This window comes from Littorina saxatilis, linkage group LG5 (assembly GCF_037325665.1).
Source record: "Littorina saxatilis isolate snail1 linkage group LG5, US_GU_Lsax_2.0, whole genome shotgun sequence".
Classification (NCBI taxonomy): Eukaryota; Metazoa; Mollusca; class Gastropoda; order Littorinimorpha; family Littorinidae; genus Littorina; species Littorina saxatilis.
The window spans coordinates 18,134,868-18,156,763 of NC_090249.1; the positions used below are offsets into that span (position 1 = coordinate 18,134,868).

Genomic DNA, 21,896 nt, shown 5'->3' on the forward strand with positions numbered 1-21,896 from the left:
CCGCTTCGCCGGGTAGCCGGCTTCGCCGGGAAGAAGTAGAGCCGAATACTAGGCTTCGCCGGGTGAGTGGCGCTCCGTACGCCGGCTTTGCCGGGTGAGTGGCGCACCGTACGCGTTTGACGCCACACGAAGGAAAATTTCTAAAAATAGTAACGGGAATAGGGATTGAGCGTTGTGGACAGTGACCTTCTAAAAATAGTAATGGGAATATGGATTGACGCCACACGAAGGAAGGGAGATAAACGCAAAACACTGGAGAAGATAAGGAAGAGTTAGTGGGAATGGATCTGGGAAGATGAACAGAAAAACCAAAATCGGTTCAGCGCTGCGCGCTGAGAGCACGTGTTGAAAATTCTCATCGACCAGGTTGTGTCCGGGGTCTACCTGAATATGCCCACCAAATTTGAAGATCCATCGAGAACTTTGGCCGTGCATCGCGAACACACACACACACACACACAGAGACAGACAGACACAAGTTGTATATATATATAGATTTCTGCTTTTTGGTATTAATGGACAGTTCAGTTGTTTTTTTACCCAAGGTTGTGAGCTGTCAATATTTCTTCCAATTTGACTTTCTGTGCCAAGGATAAAATCTAAAAAGCAGCTTCAATTTTTCCACATTATTTTTCCTTCTTCTGAATCTCAGAATGTAGACTGGCCTTAATGTCTTTTGTACAATGAATAGTGATGTTTAATGGAGTTTGAAATCGGTGTATGTGCTTGTCAGTGTGTTTTTATTGAACTGTGTTACAGTACTGAAAAATCACTTTTTGGGGGTTGCGATTGACATGTTTAACTATAATGTTGACCCTACAACTTACAGATAAACATCTGAGTAAAGAGAAACTTTAACTGTTCAAAATGTACTTATTGGTTGAATTGTTTGTAAAATATTATTTGTATGTTATCTTCACGTTTTCCTGTTTCTTTCTGGTTGATGCTCATGCTGTCACGAGATGAAGATTTGCATTTTATAAAAGGGATGGTCAAATATCATGAGCTTGGTAAGTTCCACTTTAACATGGAAGTCCTGGCGTATTAAACTTTATTTCATTATTGTTGGTGCTATTTTCTTCTCGGGTACTGAGGTACCATTGCTTTTTTCGCTGACTAGGTCTTTTGTTCCCCTCATCCATATTATTGTTTTTAAATTGAAGTAGTGCTATTTCTCACAATATCTGCTTCTCAATATATAGTGGGGTTTTTTTCAAAACAATATTCACCACATTCTACTGCCTTCAGAGATCTGAACGAAACGTCCATGCCAGCTTTTGGTTAATTAAAGATATATTCTAAATATGTACATTGTTTTCTTCTTGTTTTTGTACTAACCTGAGTGATCAGGAGTTCGTGGTTATATTTCAAGTCACAGTGGGGTCAAGTTTGGGTCAAAAAGCAGGACATTACCATTTTCTTCTGTTTTTGTCTTTGGAGCTAGAGCAGTACTAACTAATGTTTCTGATTCATGTTACTTATGACAAAGGTGAGTCGAATGAGCATTTGCTTTTCTTACTTTATTTCAAGGGCAGATAGATTTAAGCATATAATTATTATGATACTAGTTCAGTACAATTTGTTTCTACATTGGTTGCCTTAAAATGAGTGCAGCTATTGTGAAGGAGATGTGTCTGCATGTAGCCAAATCATTCCATTCACCTGTTCATTCGACATTGTGTCATCTTGAAAGTCTGAGGAAGAGTAAAAATAGGCTTATTTTCTTTGCAGGATTGGTTTTACTCTCGAAAGAAACATTTATCTTATCTTACTATCTTATCTTTTTATCTTATCTTATTATCTTATCTTATCTTATCTTATCTTTTTATCTTATCTTATTATCTTATCTTATCTTATCTTATCTTATCTTATCTCCACAAAAGACCAGGGCTCCCCACGGATGCTCAAGCTAGAGGGTCCCAGTTGGGGAGAGAAATTCAAGTTTTACGCGCTCACGGCAAAGCCATTAGGGGCATGTTCCTGGGTTTTACCCCGACTTTAGATGAGATACACAAGTGTAAGCGTGTTTTGGTAGTATCAGCCATCTGCACGTATAACAGAATGACCGAGGTCTTTTACGTGCCACTGTGGTGACACGGGGGTGGGACATGGGTACCGTCTCTGGGTCTGTAGAGAAAGTTGACCGGTGTCCGTCCCGACCCGAATTCGAACCCGCGACCCTAGGATCATAAGTCCAGTGCTCTACCACATGAGCTACCCGGGCCCCCAGAGGGTCCCTTCACCCTGAACTTTAATTTGTAGGGGGTCCTTGTACCAGCTGAGTGGGACTTTAGAAATTAGAAGGTCCGAAGACAAGGAGGTTCATATTCATGCTTTTAGAAGGCACATTCCTCGCCAACAAATGACCCCTGGAGCGCTCATGTGAAAGCAATGCTGAATTTTTTAAACTCTCTGGACCCTTTACAAAAACATCCTGATCATATGGAATAGACTGACTCCAAAGCGTCGGGTCGGTACGGATCCGGCAGAACATTTTCTGAAAACGGTATCGATGGTACGCATGATAATGGATATGTCCAGCGTCCGGGGACCCGCTCTTTTCAGTTTTAGTGCTTCGTGGGACCCTCTCCATGTATTTCTAGTACGTGTTTTTGGCTTTTAGTGCGTATAGGACGCAGGGACGCACTGTTTGGGGAGCCCTGAAGACTGTTGTATAAAGCAAAGAAAGTTAAAGATGTGGCCAGTTTAAAGTCGCCATTTTGAAGACAGAATTACCATGATGTCAAATCTTGCCCCGGTGAGAATCATCATGACCATCACTTAATGTCACTGAATTAGCCCCTGCATTTTCATTGAAAATTTAAACTTTCAATTTTTCACAACTTCATCATGATAACAATTGAATTGAATAACATTTGATTTTGAAAATGTTTTGATGGTTTGTTGTACAAATGTTGCTCTTGAGGTTAAGGCTTTGTGATGTTTTTAATGTTCAAATTTAGTAAACCTTGAGTAAAGACAATCACTGTGTACAACGACTAGACAAAATACTCAGTGGGTTGTGATTAATTGGCATGAACAAGTTTTGATACAATAGACGTTTTTGGGAAATAACTCTGTGTGAGTTAATTATTTCCAGAATTTTGTCTATTACCTGTCTGTATACGCGTCCAGAATAAGGAAAGCACTGGGAATATATGATTTACAAACTAATGTTCAAAATGAATAAGGAAAGCAACCAACAAGCAAGCAAGCAAAGAATGTACACTTTTTTCTTTTGTGTGTGTGTGCCTTGGTGGTTAACGTTGGTGTCAAGCCCCTGGATGCACTTTGAGCAGGGTCTGATGTTGAATTGTTAGTTGTCATCTGAATCGTTGAATTGTTAGTTGAGACAGTGACAAAAGGTCAGGTGGCATGTCCACTGTCCCGAATGACACGTACACGATTGCTGAAATGTCACCATTGCCAAAAGAACAAACAAATAAGAAATAGGTAGAAAATGAATGTGAAAACTGACTTCAATTGTTGATCAGTATTTTCTATACCACTAACGAATAATCTTAGCTGTTTGACAAATTTATGTTGCATGGGACACGCTGACATGAAACTGGAGGCTTATTTTCCCTCTACAGAAAATGCATATCAAGTTACACTTTTGTGCTCTTCTGTTCCAGTTAACAATCAATTGTTAACGCATGTTATTAGAAAAATAGAACGAAAACAGATTAAATAGACTGACAAATGTACTGGGGATGTCATTTGGGACATACTGACATGAAAACGTCACCTTTTGTCATTGTCTCAGTTGTCAACTTCAAATGTGAGAATAATTTGTCTTTTTTTTTCTTTTTTTTTAAATTTGTAAATATAAAGCATTGCATGGCCCCCAACTTACTGACTTTTGTGATATATTTGTGCATGTATTGAGATGTGTAATTGTTATTTCTTTAGGAGATTTGTATGGATTGTTTTTGTTTTGTTCCCAACCACATAATTATGCATTAGATTATTAATGCCTGGTGTGCCCATTTGGGTGTTTTAGTTTGATATCCCTTGTGTTACAGATCACTGATTTTTTTCTCTCTCAATATGTTTGTTTGAATTCACCTTTTAGCTTTTCAAGTATAATCTGTTACAGAAATCTGATCATTTTCCTTCTAGTTTTGTAGTCATTATAATAACTGATGGTCATGATTGTGTTGTGTTCCTTAAAGTGTGTTATTTCCTTCGTGTTTGTGTTAAGTTGTAATAGAGGCCGCAATATTTTGTCTCTTTATACTTTGCATAATGGCATTAGTTGCAATGGAACACAGTATCAATTCAGATGATAATAGCTTTTTGAGAGTCATTTCAAAGGTGCTCTTCTATGGCTTGGGTGACACAACCAAATAACCTCTTGAGCACTAGGTTAAAACAGCTGAAAGCAGTGTTTCAAATAGTGTTTGGAGGAAAGGGGTGGGGTAGGATTTGAACTGCAAGTCGGCATGGTTATTTCAGCTTTGATCCTCATACCAGTGCAAGTTCTATAATAATGTATGAGTTTTATTTCATCTGGAACAAATAGGAGGTCAGTGAGCATGTGTCTCCCACTGTAGAATCCTGTTTTTTTCATGCAGATAAAAAAAAAACCACACACACACAAACACCAACAACAACAATGAACACATTTTTTCCTTGAAAGTTACCGTTTTCAAAATCAGAGTTACTTCAAACAAATCACAAAATTCTTGATTTACTTTTTTGTCAGTGCTTCATTTTTTTTGAATACATAGAAATATCAGTTGTACCTCCTCAAGATCAAAACACTTTTCCAAGACAAAAGTGCTTTTTAATAGATTTACAGGCCTTCAGTCATGAGATCTGGAACGATCATGCACCTTTCTTTGAATGGGGCAGTATTTCAAACAATGTAACTGATATGTATGCTGGACATAAGCGGAACAATGTTGCTTTCAGCATGCAAACATGGTACTTAAATTATACCAAAAACAATAATGAAATTACGTTACACATGGTCACCAACACAAAATCTCACGTGTATGCCATACTGTCTACGTTTTATTCGTAACATTATGTAGCCTACACTATCTGAACAACTATAGGTATAAAAGAACATTTATTCGGAATAACATGCATGTCATGTGTACAGTGTTATTGCTTGGTTGTTGGTTTTTTTTTTGGTTTTTTTTTTTTTGGGGGGGGGGTGGTGGTTAGGAATTAGAAAGAGGTTTTCTTTTTTTCCTTTTTTAAATGTAGATATCATCATTTCTGTCAAATTTGCTTTTGAGCAAAGGGCATTAGTTTGTGCCTTTTAGCCTCTCAGCTGCATGTTATACTGGGTTGTGTGTGTGCCCTGTGCAATTTTAGCAAATTTGTGTGTCTTGTAAGTACATCTTGTGAAAAAGCAATGCAATGGAAAGCAGCAAATTTATACATTTTGCTTGTTTTTAAACAGTGATAAACGAGCAGGTATAGCGACTGCATGAGAGGCAATACTATAGATGATTAGCAGGGAAGAAACGGTTTTGTAAATGGCTTGCATGTTCTTCTTCATTTGAGTTTGTGTGATGCTTATGAAGAGAGAGAGAGAGAGAGAGAAGGGAAAAATAAATCTGTATGTGTAAAAAGACAAAGTCTACATCTTGAATATTTTCTTCTATTTTTGGAGTATGTAGTGTTGGTCAGTGTGATGAGGTTTTGTCCAATGTATTGATGTATTCTCTCAAATCATTGCCATTGTCACTAACACACACACACACACACACACACACACACACACACGGGCAAGCACACGCACGCTCGCACACATGCACATACACTCGTGCGCCTCTCTCTCTCTCTCTCTCTCTCTCTCTCTCTCTCTCTCTCTCTCTCTCTCTCTCTCTCTCTCTCTCTCTCTCTCTCTCTCTCTCTCTGTATGTGCACTAGTGCGTGCATCTGTGAATGCATGTTTTTGTTAAAAGGTCGTCTTCTTCAATACAGCATCCATGTATGCGCAAACAAAACACAGCATACTTCTAACAAAATCTAGCACACACAAACACACACACCCGTACGTACACACACACACACACACTCTCTCTCACACTATCTCTCACACACTCACACACATGCACGCACATACACAGAGTAATATCCAGTCACTAAAGCAAGCACCAGACTAAAGAACAGCACAGCCCAGCATCAGGTTTCAGACACAGATCATGACGAAGTTCAAGTTTTCAAGTTTTTAATACTGAACATGAATGTAGATATACTAATCACAAATCATTACAATCAACATTGCCATGCAAAATCCATACCGCAGAGTAACAGTGCTAACGACTTTGAGTGCTTCATACGTGTGATGACGTGAAGGACTCTGTCACACCAATGACGTAAGTGGAAGCCAGCGGACCCAGGCCCACATCTGTGATCCTGCCTCTCCCATCCATCGTGCAGACAGGTTGCTAAATAGCTCGCGGGAAAACAATCTGTCCCGGCGTACACGCTCCCGCACGTGAAACCCGTGGTGCCATCAACACAAACACTTGCTGTTTGTCCTGTTTGTCCTGTAGCACTGAGCGCTTTCTGCTTCGGCCTTTGTGTGGAACCAGAGGCAGTCATGCAGAATAGTTGGTGTTATTACAAAGCGAGAAGAAGAGGACCGTCTGGGTTTTTTTTTAGCTGGAAAGATTAGCATATTTCAGGTGTTTTTTGCCCAGTGTACTTCGCTTGATTTCCTTCTGCGCAATTAACGAATACTAATTGTGTTCATCTGGGTGGTACGTAGGAACGGAAATGTTAATCTTGAACTTCGCCAATTGCATATTAAATATGCGTTTTCCATAAATTTAGTTGTTAGAGTGAGAAAACAAATGTATTACTTCTTGTTTAACTGCCGCATACGTAAACCTCTGAATGTTCCATCTAATTTTGCATTTTTCACTGATTTAAAGTGAGAAAATAAATTCAGATTTACAGCGAAAAGCAGAATTTATTTTGAATCGGCGAACATGTAAGCATCTACTTCCAAAGTCTACGCATTTGCACAGGCTTGCTATGGGGAAGTTAACAAAACATGATGTCTAAAATTCTTCGGACATTTTCATGAGATGAGTTGACCAAACGCTTTCAGACCCTGTGAAACACACCTTTCAACTGACTCATTGGAACGTTACTCGCGTTGGACCTTTGGGTATTGTTCTCTTTCCCTTACAAGAATGAAGCTTTCGACTTAACTAAGCAGCCAAAGCGGTAAGTTGAAACATTTTGTTCTATCTGTTGTCTGTAGTACAGGGATACGCTTACGTCCAAGTGCAGATCAAGAGAGAGAGAGAGAGAGAGAGAGAGAGAGAGAGAGAGAGAGAGAGAGAGAGAGAGAGAGAGAGAGAGAGAGAGAGAGAGAGAGAGAGCAAATTTCATGTTTCGAGGGTTGTTTCGTTGCTTAACGCCCAGTCCACCACGAAGGGTGATATCAGGGCGGTGCTGCTTTGACATTTAACGTGCGCCACACACACGACAGAAGTCGCAGCACAGGCTTCATGTCTCACCCAGTCACATTATTCTGACACCGGACCATCCAGTCCTAGCACTAACCCCATAATGCCAGACGCCAGGCGGAGCAGCCACTAAATTGCCAATTTTAAAGTCTTAGGTATGACCCGGCCGGGATTCGAACCTACGACCTCCCGCTCACTGGGCGGACGCCTTACCACTAGGCCACCGTGTTGCGGTGATGGTTGTGGTATAAGCATTATTGAGAGAGAGAGAGAGAGAGAGAGAGAGAGAGAGAGAGAGAGAGAGAGAGAAAGAGAGAGAGAGAGAGAGAGAGAGAGAGAGAGAGAGAGAGAGAGAGAGAGAGAGAGAGAGAGAGAGAACAAAATAGTGTAAGGAAGACGAGAAAGAGAACTTCAAACAACCCTCGATGACAACCCTGCGCTCCACGAGTCTTTTACAGCATGTTTTTAAAACAGTTTTGATTCTGAATATAAACCACGTATTGACATTTTGTTTCCATTTACAGAAGAAGAAAAATCATGGCTGCCCCGGAGCCAGAAGAGATGACAGACGTGACGTCATCAAGCATTGCGTCAAACAACGTCACAGGGGGGAGGTCGGGAGGGGGCAGCCTGCTGTCCTTTGCCGTCGCGCAGCCTTTCATTTGGTTCTTCATGTTCTTCAGGTGTGTGCACTTTGTGTTTTCTTCTTCTTCTTCTGCGTACATGGGCTGAAACTCCCACGTACTCTCTTGTTGTTTTTTGTTGCTTTTGTATGAGTAGATTTTTACGTGTATTACCGTTTTCACCCCGCCATTTAAGCAGCCACACGCCGGTTTTGGGGGTTCATGCTGGGTATTTTTGTGTTTCTATAACCCACTGAACTCTGACAAGGATTACAGGATCTTTTCCGTGCGCACTTGGTCTTGTGCTTGCGTGAACGCACGAAGGGGGATAAGGCACTAGCAGGTGTGCACATGAGTTGACCTATGAGATTGGAAAAATCTCCACCCTTAACCTTTTAATATTGCGAAAAAAACTCGAACAAGCTGCTGTTGATAATATAATAACAAACAATGCCCGTAAATGGCAATGTTAACCAGTCGGTACAGATCTGTCCTGGCTTTTATATTTTATAGTTTTACTTCGACTTCGTTATTCCATCGCTTGAAAATTCTGGTCGCTGCCTCCCAGTGGAAAGCTAGCAGGCCGGGGACAAGAGTCGCGCTACCCAGGTGTGCGCGTGTTTTAAGTTTAATCAGCCACCTGCACTTCTGGCAGACTGCCCGAGGACTTTTACGTGCCACATGGGTGACACGGGGGTAGGACAAGGATACCGTCTCTGGGTCTGCACATACATTTGACCCGTGTCCGCCCCGCCCGGATTACAACCCTAGGATCACAAGTCCAGTCATCCACCAACTGAGCTACCGGGCCATTATACTTGCCAGTTGGACACACACCTACAATTAACAGCCTGGCTACCTTTAAGCCTGAGTAAGAATGCTTTGCTAAATTAATGTTGCAGATTGACTTAAAGCCGCAGTTTTGAAAGAATGTCTGCTATGTGACGTGCTACAGCGACTCGTTCCTCCAAGTCTGTTATCATTAGTTATCAACACCCTGCTTCCCTATGCCCACAGGCTAATTTACAGGCCGTCTCCAATTTCACACGAAGACACGAAAGTGAACGAAACAGTGACTTCCCCTTTTTTCTCGGTCCAGTACTGAATCAGAGATACCACCATACTACTGCTTATCTTAACAGTTCCAGACACTTGTTGGATAGAGGGTGTGAGTGTCAGTTGCGCGTCTGGAGGTCATTAATCAAATCTTCGTACTCGCAGAAAAATTCCTCCCGATCTTCGCCTTTAAGTGTAACTAACACAATTTAGTTGATCCTGCAAACAGTTCCAACTCCGCACAGAAACCAACCAGGGCTGAGGCGCCCGAAGCCAAAGTGGGTGTCACCCAAACGGGAGAGAACAAACCGCGGGGTCTGAATTGTTGAAATCTCAACAAATTTGAACACATTTCAACCAATCCAACACGGTGGCTGGCTCCCACCCGGTTGGTAACTTTCTCGTTTACCTCGGCCCTGGCTGATCCCACTGACTATTTTCTTGACATTGTTTCAAGCTTTGTACATTATTTTGTCCTCTCGTCGACGGAAGAACACCGGGGAAAGAACGCCCAAGGCATACATTTTATTATATGATATGTTCAGCCATCGAACATTTTTTAGTTTATATGCACATGGCGGCATGTAGAAAAGTTCAATTTGATAATGATATATGTTTAATTTCAACCGCTTAGCGGCCACAATCGTCTTATCAATTATTCTGCCGCTTTTTTTTCTCGCTTTTTTGTTGTTGTTGCATGCTTGATATTTTCGTGTTTCTGTAACCCACCGAACTCTTACATGGATTACAAGATCTTTTCCGTGCGTAATTGCATGGTCCTGTGTGCGCGTGTACACACGAAGGGGGATACGGAACTAGCAGGTTTGTACACACGAAGGGGGATACGGAACTAGCAGGTTTGTACATAAGTTGACCTAGGAGATCGGAACAACCTACACCCTTCACCCACCAGGCTCGACTGACTGGGACTTGAACACTGATTCGATCTTCCGCATAGGACGGCGTCTTATTCACTAGGCTATTGCACCCGTCTAAAAATAAAAATAAAAATTTTTTAATTTGTACAGCAACCTGGCAGTGCTGGTGGTGTACCGGCGCTACCTGGGCTTCAATACGCTGACCAACTACTTCGTGTACAACATCGCGGTGGCCGACCTGTGCATGTCCTTCAACATGCTGGTGCAGATGCTCTTCTTCATCTGGCCCACGCTGAGCACGTCAGAGTACCTGTGCTTGTTCCGGATGGAGCTGATGACGTTCTTCACCACCGTGTCTCTGCTCAGCGGCTTCTTCGCCACCATCGACAGGTTCATGATCATCGTCGTCAACAGGTCAGTTGTTCATCTCCTTCGTCCGTTTAACGGCCACATTCGTCTTGTCGATTATTCTGTCGCTTTTTGTTTCATGCTGGATATTTTTGTGTTTCTGTCACCCACCGAACTCTGACATGGATTACAGGATCATTTTCGTGCGTACTTGGTCTTGTGCGTGCGTGTCCACACGGGGGTTGATAAGGCACCTGCAGGTTTGTACATAAGTTAGCCTGGGAGATCGGAAAAACTCCACCCTTAACCCACCAGGCGCGACTGACCGGGATTTGAACACTCAACCCTCCGCACAGAAGGCCGGAGTCTTATCCGCTAGCCTGCCATTGCGCCCGTCTGTAGTAACTCATATAACTCGTCTATAGTAACTCATATATCATATAACTCGTCTATAGTAACTCATATATCATATAACTCGTCTATAGTAACTCCATATATCATATAACTCGTCTATAGTAACGCATATATCGTATAACTCGTCTATAGTATCATATATCATATAACTCGTCTATAGTAACTCATATATCATATAACTCGTCTATAGTAACTCATATATCATATAACTCGTCTATAGTAACTCATTATATCATATAACTCGTCTATAGTAACTCATATATCAGTATAACTCGTCTATAGTATCATATATCATATAACTCGTCTATAGTAACTCATATATCATATAACTCGTCTATAGTAACTCATATATCATATAACTCGTCTATAGTAACTCATATATCATATAACTCGTCTATAGTATCATATATCATATAACTCGTCTATAGTAACTCATATATCATATAACTCCTCTATAGTAACTCATATATCATATAACTCGTCTATAGTAACTCATATATCATATAACTCGTCTATAGTATCACATATCATATAACTCGTCTATAGTAACTCATATATCATATAACTCGTCTATAGTAACTCATATATCGTATAACTCGTCTATAGTAACTCATATATCGTATAACTCTTCTATAGTATCATATATCATATAACTCGTCTATAGTAACTCATATATCATATAACTCGTCTATAGTAACTCATATATCATATAACTCGTCTATAGTAACTCGTATATCATATAACTCGTCTATAGTAACTCATATATCATATAACTCGTCTATAGTAACTCATATATCATATAACTCGTCTATTTTACTTACTTACTGCCTTTCACGCCTGGTGGCGTGTAGGGCAGCGAAACTCGTCTATAGTAACTCATATATCATATAACTCGTCTATAGTAACTCATATATCATATAACTCGTCTATAGTAACTCATATATCATATAACTCGTCTATAGTAACTCATATATCATATAACTCGTCTATAGTAACTCATATATCATATAACTCGTCTATAGTAACTCATATATCATATATCTCGTCTATAGTAACTGATATATCATATAACTCGTCTATAGTAACTCATATATCATATAACTCGTCTATAGTAACTCATATATCATATAACTCGTCTATAGTAACTCATATATCATATAACTCGTCTATAGTATCATATATCATATAACTCGTCTATAGTAACTCATATATCGTATAACTCGTCTATAGTATCATATATCATACAACTCGTCTATAGTAACTCATATATCATATAACTCGTCTATAGTAACTCATATATCGTATAACTCGTCTATAGTAACTCATATATCATATAACTCGTCTATAGTAACTCATATATCGTATAACTCGTCTATAGTAACTCATATATCATATAACTCGTCTATAGTAACTCATATATCATATAACTCGTCTATAGTAACTCATATATCATATAACTCGTCTATAGTAACTCATATATCATATAACTCGTCTATAGTATCATATATATATATCAAGCTTATTGCTGAATGACGTAAGGATATGTCACAAACTTTCCCGGGATACAACGCTGGAAGTATGATGTGTGTAAACAGTGGCTACTTTGCTACCATTGATAGCTTTATGGCCATCTTCGTGGACTGGTTTGGCTTGGTCGATGTCAACTCTTTTAGCCATGAGAAGTAGTCAAAATATAATTCGATCTTGAAGCTAAGAAAAGTTCTTCTGACTTCTGAGTGCATTTGTCTGGGGTTTTTCCCGACACTATCGAATTGTGAAGCCATGTAGAACCTTACTTTCATTGTCGCTGTTAGCGATTGCTGGCCTGCTTGATTAAGGAAAGTAGTAATAAGAAGACCAACAAATACTGTACTCGCGTGAGAACAAAGAAGACGAGACAAATAACAGCGCGGTTTCCACTCTAAGGTCTTCTTCAGGCACATAAATAAAGCAGAAAAAAGAAGAAGACTGACGATAGAACAGAAAGAAGAACAAAAGATGTAATGATTTACAACCCAAAACAAACGGATAAAGGAGCAACGCATTGATTTATTGTTTGATGAAGTTATTGATTTGAGTTGCTGATTGATGGACTAATTGATTAATGCTTTGACTTTTATGGCTTATTTCACTGGTTGATTGATTGGGAGATTGGTTTATTCCTTCCCTCATTCATTCTGTCTTTTGTTTATTCCAAACACTACCTCATCGTAATGTCTGCGTACAAAAGGGAAACCCCCGATCACGTTTGGCTTGTTTATTAGTTTATTTCATTTTTTTTCAGACACTACCACACCATAATGTCAACCTACAACGTGAAATTGATGATCGCTTTCGCCTGGTTTTATTCCTTCTGCTTCGCCGCTGTTCCTTTTTTCGCCAACAACTGGGACACAGTTCGCAGGTATAAATCACCACATGCACACCCAAACATACACACACACACGTAAGAACTAAAGCAAACACACACGCGCTCGCACACACACACACACACACACACACACACGCGCGCGCGCGCAAAATCACACTAAAAAGTATACGCGCAAACACACACACACACACACACACACGCACGCACGCACGCACGCACGCACACACGCACGCACAAAGCACACTAAAAATTATACGCTCAAACGCACACACACACACACACACACACACACACACACTCACAGAAACACACACAAGCTCGACCTGAAATCTTTCTCCAGCTTTTGTTTTAAATTTGTTTTGTTGCTTTATTATTCATGAGGAGCAAAATAAATGGGTATCGTTTATTTTAGTCTCTAATCTTTTAGGTTAAGTGGTAAAACTATTCTTTTTCTCCGGGGGAACAATATCAGATGACTTCCTCCACAAATATCATTCTCTTCCTGGACATCCGAAAGCCCTAGCCAGAGAGACGAAAAATGACAATAGAATGAGGCCATATACTGCTTGGGTGTCTTCATATATTTGGCTCAATTGATCAAGAAGACGACATGACGATATTAATCGTGTGCATGGGTTGGGACTGGACGAGGGGAGAAGAGTGCAGTGTGTGTGTGTGTGTGTGTGTGTGTGTGTGTGTGTGTGTGTGTGTGTGTCTGTGTTTCTGTGTGTGTGTGGGTCTGTGTGTGTTCACTAGTCTACTCTTCTAAACGTCTGTCTTGTATTGTTTTATATTTCATTAAATTGATTTGTTTTGTACCGTATCGCAGCGTGATGTGCGACTGTATAGTACCGATATTCTTCTTCTTCTTTTTCTTCTTCGTTTGTGTGTTGCATCGCCCACGTCCACCCCTGTTTGCCACGAGTGGACTTTTGCGTGTGTGGCCGTTTTATCCCCGCCGTTTTATGCAGCCATACTTCGTTTTGGGGAGATGCTTGCTGGGCATTTTCGTGTTTCTGTAATGCATCGAACTCTGACATGGATGAGAGGATCTTTTCCGTTCGCACTTGGTCTTGTGCTTGCGTGTACACACAATCGAAGGTAATAAGGCACTAGCAGGTCTTCGCAGACCTTGGAGATCGGAATAATGTACACGTATCATGTAACATCTCATCTCACAGTGTTGTACATCATGGCAATACGTTGTACTCTACTCAAACAGATGCGAGTTCGTAACCGTCGTCCCCGCAGGCTACATCGTCTTCGGCTCTTGTCAGACCATCGTCTCCACGATCGTCGAGATCGTTCTCTACGTCGCAATCTTCTATGTGGCGGGACGTCGTCGTCGTCAGTTCAAGCGGGATTTGAACCAGAGCACCATCAGCGGCAGAGGCGCGTGCGGACGGCCCGGGGCCCCCAAGGAACAGCAGAGTCTGCGAGGGGCGAAGTTCATGGGAGTGGTCCTCATCACTTACTCGCTGTGTTGGTGGCCCTTCGCCGTCCTCGGGTAAGCGCATTGACTCACAGACAGACGGATGGACTGACGTAAAGATATGGACGCACGTGCACACACGGCACAGGATGAACGGACGCGCGCGCGCGCGCACGCACGCATGCACATGCACATACGCACGCACGCATGCACGCATGCACACACGCACGCACGCACGCACGCACGCACGCACACACACACACACACACACACACACACACACACACACACACACACACACACACACACACACACACGCGCGCGCGCCCGTGCATAGTTAATTGAGGTGTGAATCAATTATGGGTCTGTGGTGTTGGCCATGTTCGGGGGGCGGGAGGGGCAATGGCACAGAGACTAGGGAGAAACAGATAGACAGACAGACAGTCATACAGACAGACAGACAGGCAGACAGACAGACTCGCACGCACGCACGCACAAACGCACGCACACACGCACGCACACACGCACGCACGCACGCACTCACGCAGTTCCGCGTTCAAGTATAACTTCATCAAGGTAGTTGTTTCAAAATAAAGACAATAACGCTTTTTAAAAATGTCATTGTTCACCTCCTTTTGGTTACAAAAAAAACACAAAAACACAGTAACAACTTAAGTCAAAATCAGGCCTCCCTTTTCGCTGTCCTGTCTGTTGACGTTCTAACTATTTCTGTTTATGTTGTGCCAGGTACATTCAGATCCACATGTACCACCCCACCGTGACGCATGGTATGGATGGTGATTGTCTACCTGTCTATCTGGGTACCTGACCTGTATGTTGATGTGTCTGTTGGTGTTGTCCCAGGTACATTCAGATCTACATGTACCACCCCACGCTAACGATGGTGCGGATGGTGATGGTCTACCTGGGCATCTCCAACTCGCTGCTCAACCCGCTGCTGTACGCCTGGCAGAAGAAGGACTTCAGGGACGGTCTAAGGCGTCTGCTGGGACTACACAACAGGCAGGCACGCGTGCACACCGAGCTGAGCACAAGGAGAACCAGCGTGGCTGATGGACAGTCTTGAACGACCTGTAGACGCCCTCTGCAGTCTTGTTTTCAGGCCTCGGTCTTCAGTCACTGAGGCTTACTTCAGGGCTCCCCACAGCGCGTCCCTGCGTCCTATACGCACTAGAAGCCGAAAACACGTACTAGAAATATATGGAGGGGGTCCCTGGACGCACTAGATTTTAAGAGAGCGGGTCCTAGGACGCACTAAATTTCCTTTATCGTAGATACAATTCTCAGACTGCAATCGACACTTCGCAGTACACTATACGTGACCACAATGTTTTATAAGTACACTGGGACTTTTCGGCTTTTGGACCCTTGGGACCCACTAAAATACTGCAGTGGGGGTCCATGGACCCTCTAAAATTTAAAAGTGGGGGTTCCGGGACGCACTAGGAGGGGCGTCCGTGGGGAGCCCTGTTACTTATTTGATCCGTCGCATTGGTCTGACTGACCCCTGGCCGGCCGACCGTCCGGTGTGCTTGCCATTTAGGTCTGCTGATAGAAAAGGCTAATAACTTATACATCTTTCATGTTTGGTGTACATTAACGTCTGATGAGTGCTGATAAGATCAAAACATTTCAAGTCAGATTACCAAAAAGGTCAAAACCAGGAGAGTTAAATCGGATGAGTATGGATATGGCTACCTCTCAGAGTCAAACCTCGTACTGTCGAATCAATCCCCGTATTTTAAATGTATTTTCAAAACATTTGACCTACAAACTTGAAACCTATTGAACTTATCATCATTTTCTGATGGTATTGTACATTACAAGTGAAGTAATTTGCTGAACACATGCAGGAGTTTTTGACATTTTGGTTGGTAGCAATTGAGGGGGGGGGGGGGGGCGTACTATGTACCTGACCGCGGACGGTCCGTTGTAAATAACGGCAAGGGACTTGCAGTTGGCGTTTAATGGGAACAATGTCTGTTGGCAAAAGTAGAAGGATAAATGACTACGATTAAGGAGCAAGACTTCCCCAGTTCCACATCTCCACTTCTTACAGGGAAGCAAAGACCCTTCTGAAACAGAAGACGAAAACTGAATGGAAGACAAAGAACGACAACTACAGCCCACACCGGGAAGATCAAATCAACACGATTGACAGCAGGAGCCAGACCACCATCCTTCGTCTGCGGACTGGTCACTGTGGGCTGAAGGAACACCTCAAGAGACTGGGACTCAGTGACACAGCCCAATGTGAGTGTGACTCAGAGGAGCAAACCCCTGAGCACATGCTTCAGACATGCCCCATCTGGAGACAGCCCGCCAGCCTGGGCACCAAGCTCCAGGGACACGTACGCTGCCGAACTGCAGAAGACTGCGGACTTCACGGCAGCCACCGACCTGAGGATATGACGGCCATGAATATCGAACGCACAAGAAGAAGAAAATGACTACGAGTGGTGTTCTCGTATTCCAAAGCTTTTAACAAAACAATAGGGGAACAGTTGAAACATGGACATTGTGACGGGCAATGAACGAAACAGTGACTGAACCCCAAACGAAACCTGTACACATTATTGGTTTTTATTACCAATTCAGTGCCCCATATGGCTTTTTGACCAATCAGGACGGATTCTAGGTGACCCTCTAAATGTGATAACGTTCAGGCAGGGACCCTTTTTGTTTATCACGCTAAAAATAAACAAGACAAAGTAAAAAAAAATAATCAACAATATCAGCGTGATTTATTCTAAAGAATGACACTTCAAATGCTGTCAGATAATACTCTCTTTATCTAAAAAATACCGAAAAGCGAGTTTTGTCGGTGGGTGCTTTACAGAACAGCAAAGCACCACCCATCCTCTGAGTGTGCAATGCCGACCCGCTCACTTGAAATCGAAATGATCAAAGTTCGGAAAAATCAAGTGAAATTGCGTCACTCGCTTTACGTCAAATGTATCTTTATGTCATTTCCCATCCGTCTGGAGTCGGTTCTAAATCTGTCGCTCTCTGTTCAACAAGAAAAAGCGAAGCAACCGAAACGCATGTTCAACATGGTTATCTTGTGAGATTGTTGTGTGTCAAACGCATTTGACCTGTGAATATTCATCACGTCAGGTGTGTGACTCTGATTGGCTGACTCAGGTCACGAGAATTCTTTGACTGACAGGCATAATCAGGTAGGAGCGCTCAAGTTCCCATTGCGGCTGTTCTGTCTAATTCGCGGGATCGCTTCGAAATTTCTTTTGGTCGAAATACACGGTAATAAAACTGTTATCTATATATATATATACGACTAGTGTCTGTCTGTCTGTCTGTCTGTCTGTCTGTCTGTCTGTCTGTCTGTCTGTCTGTCTGTCTGTCTGTCTGTCTGTCTGTGTGTTCGCGATGCACGGCCAAAGTTCTCGGTGGATCTTTTTCAAATTTGGACACAGTATTCAGCAACACCCCGGACACAACCTCATCGATGAAATATTTCAACACGTGCTCTCAGCGCGCAGCGCTGTGCGCGCTGAACCGATTTTTTGTTGTTGGTTGTTGTTGTTGTCGGGATCCACTACCAGTAACTCTTCCTTATCTTCTCCAGTGTTTTCAGCCGCGATTATCTCCCTTCCTCCGTGTGGCGTCAATCCATATTCCCGTTACTACGTTACTATTTTTAGAATGTCACGATTGCACCCGTAAGTTGTTCTTACTGTAAAAGTAAAAAGGTCGAATCAATTTATAGCCACGCGAAAAATACACTGTCATCTATCTCTATATATTTATAGATATAGATATACATATATAGTATATACGGCTTCTCTGTGTGTGTGTGTGTGTGTGTGTGTGTGTGTTTGTGTGTGTGTGTGGGCAACACCTGTGGATTGTAGAGCAGGCCTTCCTTCGAGAAGCCATAACAGTTAATCTCAATCCCGTTTGAGTGGACTTCGCCTTCAAAGGTGATTGTGGTGTTTAGGCACTCGGTTACATTTGGCGTCGTCGACAGCGATGGGACTCGACATGAAATGTTCAGGCCACTGAATCATTTTCGTGCTGTTCCCATTCCACCTGGGAGTGACCTAAGTTCATTCAAAGGGGGTCGAGTGTGACAGGGTTCTGTTTGTGATGGGGTCTGGCGACTTTCGTCTGTCTGTATGTTCTGGCATTTGAGAAGCCATAACAGATAATATAGGGCTTAGAAATAAGCTCTAAAATTCCCAATCCCGTTTGACAGGACTTCGCCTGCAAAGGTGATTGTGGTGAACCGCCACGCTGGCTGTCTCTGTCTCGCGATTCACCCCGGCGAAGCCGGGTATTCCTCTAGTTTCTAATATACTGACTGTTAGCAAATGATAACAGACATGTCTCACAAACGATATCAGCATGCGACTGAAAGCTCATGCTTGATATCTTTTTTTTCGACATGTCTGCTATCATTTGCTAACAGTCAGCATATTAGAAATAACTCATAATAATATTGGGATGTTTTGTGTTGAGTCGTGTTGTAATTCATAGTTGTGTTGTAGGCTATTTCGCAGTTTTGTTCGTTGCCATGTGCAGCGGTTTTTGCATAGTTTGTTTTTCCTTCGCCGTTTTGTTTGTTCTTTATTGTGTGTTAGTGTATATTGTTATGCGGTGTTTGTTTGTCTCTTTGTTTGTTGCTTGTTTTTCGTTTTTTTGAGTGTGTCCGTTTAAACGTTAAACATGAGCATTGTTAGAAAAAATTAAATCAAACAATCAAATAAACATATCTCCTGCAAGTTAAAAGTGTTGTTGAAATAATTATATGTATCTGATTTGCCTGGATAAATCGGGGCAGTTATGCACACTCATTGACCTTCTTACGCAACACACATGCATGCACACGCACGTACACATGCATGCAGGTACGGTACGCACGCACGCACACACACACACACACACACACACACACAAACACACACACACATAAAACCATCCCTCCATTTGGTCGTATGCCACAAATCAACACCTTGACGTCATGACGGCTTGCTGTGTTGAGTTGGTATTTTTTTATGAATTAATATTCAAAAAGGGCTTTACAAAATTAATTCTTTACAAAAAATATCATTCTGCACAGAGCACCCACGCTGTTCATTTTTACTATGTGACCAAGTGGAGGGATGGTCTGATCACCTGTAAAAGCCTGGCCAAGTTTGAGACGGTGAGGCAGAGTGGGCCTTTAAGTACATATAAGACAGAAGTCCAGAACAGTTTCAGGCGCAGTATGCTTTAATTGCATGAAGAAGAAAAGGACTTCAATCGATATATTCCGAATGGTGACCGATTCTTCAGAAATCGTAACAACAGACTAGGCTATTGCTTCATCTGAGTGCTAGAGGAACCTCTATAGACTGCACGAGAAAATTACCACCCAAACAGGAGCCACCAGCAGTGTTGGATTGGTTACAACTGAGATGTGTTGTGATTTCAACGAATCAGCAGAACCCGCGGTTTGTTCTCTCCCGTTTGGGTGGCGCCCACTTTCGCTTCGTGCACCACAGCCCTGGGCTCTACACCCAGTTGACCTCCACAGCACAAAGCCCAGTGCCGTTCAAGGAGTCAGTATCGATCACGCGGTTCAGGCCGATGTAGACGTCGTAGTTGACTGGTCCCTCGGCGTCAGCCTGGCCCTTGAGTTGGAACAGCTGCTCGGAGTGAAAGTAGATTATTTTGGCTCCACTCTCTGCCGTCACCAGGCTGTCCTCAACGGTGATCTTGACGTCACCTCTTCTGATGAAGCCGTAGTAACTGTCGAGAACACCGTAGTGGCCCCCCTCGGCTTTGTCTCGCCCGAAGAAGAGGAGGGCTGTGTCGTGGGAGTGCACCTCGGCGTCGTTGGATTGAGTGCCTAGGTCACCGCCTGAAACAGAGTAGTTAACAAAATAATCTATCTATGTGTTTTTATTAATATATGTATGTTTTTTGTGTATGTATGTGTGTGTGTGTATGTGTGTGTGTGTGTGTGTGTGTGTGTGTGTGTGTGTGTGTGTGTGTGTGTGTGTGTGTGTGTGTATGCATAAATAGATCCCTGCGCCTTGAGTCCGAGTCTGGAGATACGCGCGCGATATAAGACTTCATATAACATATGTATGTATGTATGTATGTATGTATGTATGTATGTATGTATGTATGTATGTATGTATGTATGTATGTATGTATGTATGCATGTATGTATGTATGTATGTATGTATGTATGTATGTATGTATGTATGTATGTATGTATGTATGTATGTATGTATGTATGTATGTATGTATGTATGTATACAACTGTATGTGTTAAAAAAGACACGTGCTTGAAGTGTAGAGACCACAGTCTGCCCATGAGAGCATGGCGGATTATGCATGGCATACGAGGTGTAAAGATGTGTCCATTTTGAGGAGATAAATATTGTGTTTCTGTATATACTATTTATCACTGTATCCTGAATTAACTTAGCTGATATGTATGTATGTATGTATGTATGTATGTATGTATGTATGTATGTATGTATGTATGTATGTATGTATGTATGTATGTATGTATGTATGTATGTATTTTTGTATGTATGTATGTATGTATGTATGTATGTATGTATGTATGTATGTATGTATGTATGTATGTTTGTATGTATGTATATATATATGTGTGTGTGTGTGTGTGTGTGTGTGTGTGTGTGTGTGTGTGTGTGTATGTATGTATGTATTTATTTATTTATATGGGAGATTCATATAGGGCTTGACGTTCTCAAAGCGCTTTACATTTTAATTTCTGCCGTGTGAGATGGACTTTTTTTACACAATATATCACGCATTCACATCGGCCAGTAAATGTCAAGCCATTACGGCGACTATTTACTTTTCACGGCCTATTATTCCAAGTCACACGGGTATTTGGTGGACTTTTTATTTTTTTATTTATGCCTATACAATTTTGCCAGGAAAGACCCTTTTGTCAATCGTGGGATCTTTAACGTGCACACCCCAATGTAGTGTACACGAAGGGACCTCGGTTTTTCGTCTCATCCGAAAGACTAGCACTTGAACCCACCACCTGGATTGGGAAAGGGGGGAAGAAAATTGCCTACGCCCCGACCCAGGGTCGAACTCGCAACCTCTCGCTTCCGAGGCAAGTGCACTTACCACTCGGCCATCCTTTTCCTAAGTATCTAACTATCTATTTATCTGTCTGTCTGTCTATCTATCTATCTACAGTTTCATTGTACGAGTTCCACACTGAGATTGACTGAATGTATTAATTTCGCTTAACGTGGCTTTGTGTTTCTTTTCGTTCTTTCTTGTTACATTTAGTCAAGTTTTGACTAAATGTTT

General features: G+C 42.0%; 2 protein-coding genes across 4 annotated transcripts in view; one reads left to right on the forward strand and one right to left on the reverse strand.

Moving 5' to 3' along the window:
* Positions 1-7,979: 7,979 nt before the first annotated feature.
* On the forward strand, positions 7,980-15,965 carry LOC138965930 (adenosine receptor A3-like). The gene is made up of 5 exons (XM_070338010.1): positions 7,980-8,125; positions 10,150-10,413; positions 13,046-13,165; positions 14,355-14,639; positions 15,429-15,965. The coding sequence occupies exons 1-5, from the start codon at positions 7,980-7,982 to the stop codon at positions 15,649-15,651; spliced, it is 1,038 nt and encodes a 345-aa protein (XP_070194111.1). The 3' UTR covers positions 15,652-15,965.
* Positions 15,966-19,796: 3,831 nt separating this feature from the next.
* LOC138966458 (uncharacterized) overlaps positions 19,797-21,896 on the reverse strand; it is a 3,509-nt gene continuing 1,409 nt past the window's right edge. For all 3 annotated transcript variants that reach the window (XM_070338708.1, XM_070338709.1, XM_070338710.1), the window contains exon 4: positions 19,797-20,448. In XM_070338708.1, coding sequence (XP_070194809.1) covers positions 20,099-20,448 — 350 coding nt within the window. In that variant the 3' untranslated portion in view covers positions 19,797-20,098. The remainder of the gene's footprint in view (positions 20,449-21,896) is intronic.

What these genes read in the sequence shown, in the direction of transcription:
- LOC138965930 (XM_070338010.1), top strand. Translation starts at nt 7,980, where the DNA reads ATGGCTGCCCCGGAGCCAGAAGAGATGACAGACGTGACGTCATCAAGC. An exon ending in AACTGGGACACAGTTCGCAG is followed by an intron (nt 13,166 to 14,354) that starts GTATAAATCACC and finishes CTACTCAAACAG; the next exon opens with ATGCGAGTTCGTAACCGTCG. An exon ending in TGGCCCTTCGCCGTCCTCGG is followed by an intron (nt 14,640 to 15,428) that starts GTAAGCGCATTG and finishes GTGTTGTCCCAG; the next exon opens with GTACATTCAGATCTACATGT.